Source organism: Coregonus lavaretus (assembly GCF_964263955.1).
Source record: "Coregonus lavaretus genome assembly, chromosome: 21".
Classification (NCBI taxonomy): domain Eukaryota; kingdom Metazoa; phylum Chordata; class Actinopteri; order Salmoniformes; family Salmonidae; genus Coregonus; species Coregonus lavaretus.
In genome coordinates this window covers 4889106-4896605 of record NC_140008.1, presented here as the reverse complement: position 1 = coordinate 4896605, position 7500 = coordinate 4889106, and the positions used below count along the sequence as shown (strand labels likewise).

Below are 7500 nucleotides of genomic sequence, written 5' to 3'. Positions count from 1 at the left end.
TGGCTGGCTGGTAAACTGTGTGGCTGGCTGAGTGGTTAACTGTGTGGCTGGCTGACTGGTTATCTGGCTGGCTGGCTGACTGGTTAACTGTCTGGTTAACTGGCTGGCTGGCTGACTGGTTAGCTAGGTGGCTGGCTGACTGGTTAACTGGCTGGCTGGCTGGTTAACTGGCCGGTTAGGTTGACTGGTTAACTGGGTGGTTGGCTGACTGGTTAACTGGCTGACTGGTTAACTGGCTGACTGGTTAACTGGCTGGCTGGATGGTTGTATTGTTGCTGGCTGGCTTGATCTTGAGTTGAGCTGGTTGAGTCACAAGATGTGCTAATCCTGGTGTATTATATTTGGTCAGTTGTGTGTCTGTCCTGTAACACATCTACTAACACATGATGCCTTCTCTCTCTCTCTCTCTCTCTGTCTCTCTCTCTCTCTCTCTCTCTCTCTCCCTCTCTCTCTGTCTCCCTCTCTCTCTGTCTCTCTCTCTCTCTGTCTCCCTCTCTCTCTGTCTCTCTCTCTCTCTCTCTCTCTCTCTCTCTCTCTCTCTCTCTCTCTCTCTCTCTCTCTCTCTCTCTCTCTCTCTCTCTCTCTCTCTCTGTCTCTGTCTCTGTCTCTGTCTCTCTCTCTCTGTCTCTCTCTCTCTCTCTCTCTCTCTGTCTCTCTCCAGACCTCCAGCCAGTAACGTACTGTGAGTCAGCGTTCTGGTGCTCTATCTCCTATTATGAGTTGAACCAGCGTGTGGGTGAGACCTTCCATGCCTCCCAGCCCTCTCTCACTGTCGACGGCTTTACAGACCCCTCCAACTCAGAACGCTTCTGTCTGGGACTACTGTCCAACGTCAACCGCAACGCTGCCATGGAGCTCACACGCAGTCACATAGGTACAGTAGCACCATAACGTGACCCCTGACCCCAACCTTTGGTGTCCTTGTCGTGTCAGCTGTATTCCTTGGTGTCCTTGTCGTGTCAGCCGTATTCCTTGGTGTCAGTTGCCCTGTCTAGTTGTCAGTTGCCCTGTCTAGTTGTCAGTTGCCCTGTCTAGTTGTCAGTTGCCCTGTCTAGTTGTCAGTTGCCCTGTCTAGTTGTCAGTTGCCCTGTCTAGTTGTGTCCATTCTTTGGCTTTTATTTTATGTACTTTGAGATTATTCTGTATAATGAAAAACGCTTTACAAATGTAATAAATTATTTATTATTATTATTATTATTATTATTATTATTATTATTATTAACCTACCCTGATGGTGGTAGGTGTCACGGTTTCGGCCGAGGCTGCCTCTCTTCCTTGCTCGGGCAGGCTTCGGCGTTCGTCGTCTCCGGAATACTAGCTGCCACCGTTGCATGTTTCTATGTTCGTTTGCTTTTGTCTGATTGTTGTTACACCTGTTATCGTTTAGTGTAATTAGTGTCCCATAAGTTCTCGTTGTGTTTGTCTAGTGTTGTGTGTTATTGTTTTACTGTCGTGCCGGTAGGCTGTTATTCTACTGTTTGCTCGGTTGAGCTATTTCTCCATATTGCTTGGAGTGTTTTGTCGCACCTGTTATTGCGCCCGTTATTTTCGCCTACGTGCGGAGTTTTCGCCTCAGGGCATTTATTCGTGATTGTTTTTGTGTGCATCTACTAAAAGTCTGTTGGACTAACGTTCTGCGTCCTGCGCCTGATTCCACCACCACACCCACCTACATCTACCTTGACAGAATAACACACCACAAGAATGGAATCAGCAGGAGCCGCAGCAGCACAGGCGATGCTGGAGGACCGGGTCCGCGAGCAGAATGACCAGATCCTGCGGATGGGGTCCGCACTGCAGGAGGTGATCACCACCATCCGAGGCTGGGAGACCCGAGGGACACCTCCACCACCATCCTCCCTGCCCGCACCATCGGCAAGTCAGCCCATTCCCGCTCCGGAACCCAGAGGAGTTCGACTCTCGCTCCCGAGGGCCTACGATGGGACCGCTGCCGGGTGTCAGGGATTCCTTCTCCAGGTGGAGCTTTACCTGGCCACCGTGCACCCGGCGCCCTCGGGACACGAGAGCGTGTCCGCCCTGATCTCCTGCCTTTCCGGTAAGGCGTTGGAATGGGCCAACGCAGAGTGGAGGAGAATCGACGCTACCACCATCACCTATGACGAGTTCTCCCGCCGCTTCAGGGCGGTGTTTGACCATCCCCCGGAGGGGAAAGCGGCAGGGGAGCGTCTGTTCTGCCTCCGGCAGGGGAAGAGGAGTGCCCAGGAGTTCGCCTTAGAATTCCGTACTCTAGCGGCGGATGCAGGGTGGAATGAGCAGGCCCTCATCGATCACTACCGATGTAGTCTACGTGAGGACGTCCGTAGGGAGCTGGCTTGTAGGGACACCAGCCTCTCGTTCGACCAGTTGGTCAACATGTCCATCAGGCTGGATACTCTGCTAGCTACCCGCGGACGTCCCGAGGGGGGTCCGTCCATTTCACCCTCCAGCGCCTCCGAGCCGGGCCCCATGGAGCTCGGGGGCGCTGGCGCTAGAGAGAGGAGGGGTCGGATGACGAGGGGGTCCATCTCCTGCACCAACTGTGGTCGGGGAGGACACACCGCGGCTAGGTGCTGGGGATGGCCTCCTAGGGGAGAAGACGACAGGTCCCGCACTGGGGAGTCCTTCCAGGTGAGTAGGCGCCCCACTCACCCAGAGCTCATTGTTGCACACTTCTGTATGCCTGTGCGTTTTCCACAGGTAGCACCTCATTCCCAGCATAAGGCGCTGGTAGATTCAGGCGCGGCTGGGAATTTTGTTGATAAGAAATTTTGTTTAGCCTTAGGGATTCCCCTTCTCCCTGTTGACGTTCCCTTCCCCGGTCATGCCCTAGATAGCCGTCCGTTGGGTGCGGGCTTGATCAGGGAGGTCACAGCGCCACTTAGGATGTGTGCGCAGGGGGGTCATCAGGAGATGATCCAGCTATTTCTGATCGACTCGCCTGCGTATCCGGTGGTGCTGGGCATGCCCTGGTTGAGTACCCATAACCCATCTATTTCGTGGCAGGAGAGTGCTCTGATGGAGTGGTCTGCCCAGTGTGTGGGTCGATGTTTGGGCGTTTCCGTAGGGGCTACCTCGGTGGAGAGTCCAAACCAGGTGCCCGCATTGCACGTTCCCCCTGAGTATGGGGATTTGGCTATTGTGTTCAGTAAGTCGAGGGCGACGCAGTTGCCTCCCCATAGGCAGGGAGATTGTGCGATAGACCTCCAGGCAGGAGTTGCGCTCCCATGGAGCCATGTGTATCCTCTGTCTCAGGAGGAGAAGAGAGCTATGGAGACTTACATAGACGAATCTCTGAGACAAGGATACATACGGCCCTCCACTTCCCCTGCGTCCTCGAGTTTCTTTTTTGTGAAGAAAAAGGATGGGGGGTTACGCCCGTGCATTGACTACCGTGGTCTCAATCAGATCACGGTGAAGTACAGTTATCCACTCCCGCTGATTGCGACCATGACGGAGTCATTGCACGGGGCGCGTTTCTTCACTAAATTAGATCTCAGGAGCGCGTACAACTTGGTGCGCATTAGGGGGGGCGATGACTGGAAGACAGCCTTTAGTACCACCTCGGGCCATTACGAGTATCTTGTCATGCCATACGGGTTGATGAACGCTCCTTCAGTTTTCCAATCATTCGTGGATGAGATCTTCAGGGACATGCAGGGGCAGGGGGTGGTCGTGTACATAGATGACATTCTCGTGTACTCGCCTACCCGAGTCGAGCATGTGGCCCTGGTGCGCCGAGTGTTGCGGAGGCTGTTGGAGCACGACCTGTATGTCAAGGCAGAGAAGTGTCTGTTCTTCCAGGAGTCGGTCTCCTTTTTGGGTTATCAGTTGTCTGCGTCAGGGGTGAAGATGGAGGTAGACCGGGTGTCAGCCGTGCGTAATTGGCAAACGCCAACCACTGTGAAGGAGGTGCAGCAGTTTTTGGGGTTTGCGAATTACTACCGGAGGTTTATCCGGGGTTTTGGACAGGAGGCAGCTCCCATAACGTCTCTTTTGAAGGGGGGTCCGGTGCGTCTGCAGTGGTCAGCCGAGGCGGACAGGGCGTTTGGGAGGCTGAAGGACCTGTTTACCTCGGTCCCGGTGCTGGCGCATCCGGATCCCTCTTTGCCATTTCAGGTAGAGGTGGACGCGTCAGAGGCCGGTGTAGGAGCCGTGCTTTCGCAACGGTCCGGCGTGCCACCTAAACTCCGCCCCTGTGCTTTTTATTCCAAGAAGCTCAGTCCGGCGGAGCGAAACTATGATGTAGGGGACAGGGAGCTGTTAGCCGTGGTACAGGCCCTAAAGGTGTGGAGGCACTGGCTTGAGGGGGCTCAACACCCTTTCCTCATTTTGACGGACCACCGTAACCTGGAGTACATCCGGGCAGCGAGGAGGCTGAACCCTCGCCAGGCGAGGTGGAATATGTTTTTGACCCGGTTCACATTTAAGATCACGTACATCCCTGGGTCACAGAACGGTAAGGCAGACGCACTGTCTCGGCGGTATGACACGGAGGAGAGGTCCGTGGAGCCCACTCCCATACTGCCGGAGTCTTGTCTGGTGGCACCGGTAGTGTGGGAGGTCGATGCTGAACTCGAGCGGGCGTTACGCACCGACCCTAGTCCACCTCAATGCCCGGAGGGTCGGAAGTACGTTCCGCTCGAGGTTCGGGATCGATTGATCTATTGGGCTCACACGTCACCCTCCTCTGGACACCCTGGTATCGGCCGGACAGTGCACTGTCTTAGTGCCAAGTACTGGTGGCCCACGTTGGCGAGGGATGTGAGGGTTTATGTTTCCTCCTGCTCGGTGTGCGCCCAGTGTAAGGCGCCTAGACATCTGCCTAGGGGTAAGTTACTACCCCTGCCCGTTCCACAACGACCATGGTCTCACCTCTCGGTGGATTTCCTCACTGACCTTCCTCCTTCACAGGGGAATACCACTATACTGGTCGTTGTGGACCGGTTTTCTAAGGCCTGTCGTTTGCTCCCTATGCCGGGCCTTCCTACTGTCCTGCAAACCGCCGAAGCACTATTCACCCATGTGTTCCGGCACTACGGGGTACCCGAGGATATTGTGTCTGATCGAGGTCCCCAATTTACCTCCAGAGTCTGGAGAGCTTTTATGGAGCGGTTGGGGGTCTCGGTGAGCCTCACCTCGGGTTACCACCCGGAGAGTAATGGGCAGGTGGAACGTGTGAACCAGGATGTGGGTAGGTTTCTTAGAACATACTGCCAGGACCGGCCGGAGGAGTGGGCCAGGTACGTTCCCTGGGCCGAAATGGCCCATAATTCCCTACGCCATTCCTCCACTAACCTAACCCCTTTCCAATGTGTGTTGGGTTACCAGCCGGTTCTGGCACCTTGGCAGCAGAGCCAGATCGAGGCTCCTGCGGTGGATGAGTGGGTGCGGCGCTCGGAGGAGACATGGAACGCTGCACACGTCCACCTGCAGCGGGCCCTCCGTCGTCATAAGGCGAGCGCCGATCTCCACCGCAGTGAGGGACCGGTGTACGCACCTGGTGATCGAGTCTGGCTCTCTACCAGAAACCTGCCCCTCCGCCTGCCCTGTCGGAAACTGGGTCGGCGGTTTGTAGGGCCATTTAAAGTCCTGAGAAGGTTGAACGAGGTGTGTTACAAATTACAACTACCTGTTGAGTATAAAAGTATTAACCCCTCGTTCCATGTGTCTCTTCTCAGGCCGGTGGTAGCTGGCCCACTCCAAGAAAGTGAGATCAGGGAGACTCCTCCGCCCCCATTGGACATCGAGGGGGCACCGGCGTACTCCGTGCGGTCCATCTTGGATTCGAGACGTCGGATGGGGGGTCTCCAATATCTAGTGGAGTGGGAGGGGTACGGCCCGGAGGAACGGTGCTGGGTGCCGAGGAGAGACATTTTGGACCCGTCTCTCCTGACGGAATTCCATCGTGGGCACCCGACGCACCCTGCTCCGCGTCCTCCTGGTCGTCCCCGAGGCCGGAGTCGGCGCACGTCTGGAGCCGCGCGTCAAGGGGGGGGTACTGTCACGGTTTCGGCCGAGGCTGCCTCTCTTCCTTGCTCGGGCAGGCTTCGGCGTTCGTCGTCTCCGGAATACTAGCTGCCACCGTTGCATGTTTCTATGTTCGTTTGCTTTTGTCTGATTGTTGTTACACCTGTTATCGTTTAGTGTAATTAGTGTCCCATAAGTTCTCGTTGTGTTTGTCTAGTGTTGTGTGTTATTGTTTTACTGTCGTGCCGGTAGGCTGTTATTCTACTGTTTGCTCGGTTGAGCTATTTCTCCATATTGCTTGGAGTGTTTTGTCGCACCTGTTAGTGCGCCCGTTATTTTCGCCTACGTGCGGAGTTTTCGCCTCAGGGCATTTATTCGTGATTGTTTTTGTGTGCATCTACTAAAGTCTGTTGGACTAACGTTCTGCGTCCTGCGCCTGATTCCACCACCACACCCACCTACATCTACCTTGACAGTAGGTTTGTAATGGTATAGTAATGGTGGTAGGTGTTTAATGGTATAGTAATGGTGGTAGGTGTGTAATGGTGGTAGGTTTGTAATGGTATAGTATCACTAGGGTGTTGTGTTACCTCTGTGTCTGCATGTGGTCAGTGTGATGGAAGTTTTGTACCTACAGTACTAATAAAAAGTTTGGACACACCGACTCCTTCAAGGGTTTTTCTTTATTTTTACTATTTTCTACATTGTAACTATAATCAAAACTATGAAGTAACACATATGGAATCACGTAGTAACCAAAAAAGTGTTAAACAAATCAAAATATATTTTATACTTGATATTCTTCAAAGTAGCCACCCTTTGCCTTGATTACAGCTTTGCACACTCTTGGCATTCTCTCAACCAGCTTCACCTGGAATGCTTTTCCAACAGTCTTGAAGGAGTTCCCACATATGCTTTTTTGGTTGCTACATGATTCCATATGTGTTTTTTCATAGTTCTGATGTCTTCACTATTATTCTACAATGTAGAAAATAGTAAAAATAAAGAAAAACCCTTGAATGAGTCGGTGTGTCCAAACTTTTGATTGGTACTGTAGGTACAAAACTTCCATCACACTGACCACATGCAGACACAGAGGTAACACAACACCCTAGTGATACTATACCATTACAAACCTAACACCATTACACACCTACCACCATTACTATACCATTACACACCTACCACCATTACTATACCGTTACACACCTACCACCATTACTATACCATTACAAACCTACCACCGTTACACACCTACCACCATTACTATACCATTACACACCTACCACCATTACTATACCGTTACACACCTACCACCGTTACAAACCTACCACCATTACTATACCATTACACACCTACCACCATTACTATACCATTACACACCTACCACCATTACTATACCATTACACACCTACCACCATTACTATACCATTACACACCTACCACCGTTACACACCCTACCACCGTTACCCCCGAGTGGCGCAGTGGTCTAAGGCACTGCATCGTAGTGCTAGCTGTGCCACTAGAGATCCT

General features: G+C 52.9%; 1 protein-coding gene across 1 annotated transcript in view; it reads left to right on the top strand.

The window, feature by feature from the left end:
• smad3b (SMAD family member 3b) overlaps positions 1 to 7500 on the top strand; it is a gene marked incomplete at both ends in the record, with an annotated part of 65599 nt that overhangs the window by 39462 nt on the left and 18637 nt on the right. The window contains one exon of the mRNA XM_084185688.1: positions 662 to 874. Coding sequence (XP_084041814.1) covers positions 662 to 874 — 213 coding nt within the window. The remainder of the gene's footprint in view (positions 1 to 661; positions 875 to 7500) is intronic.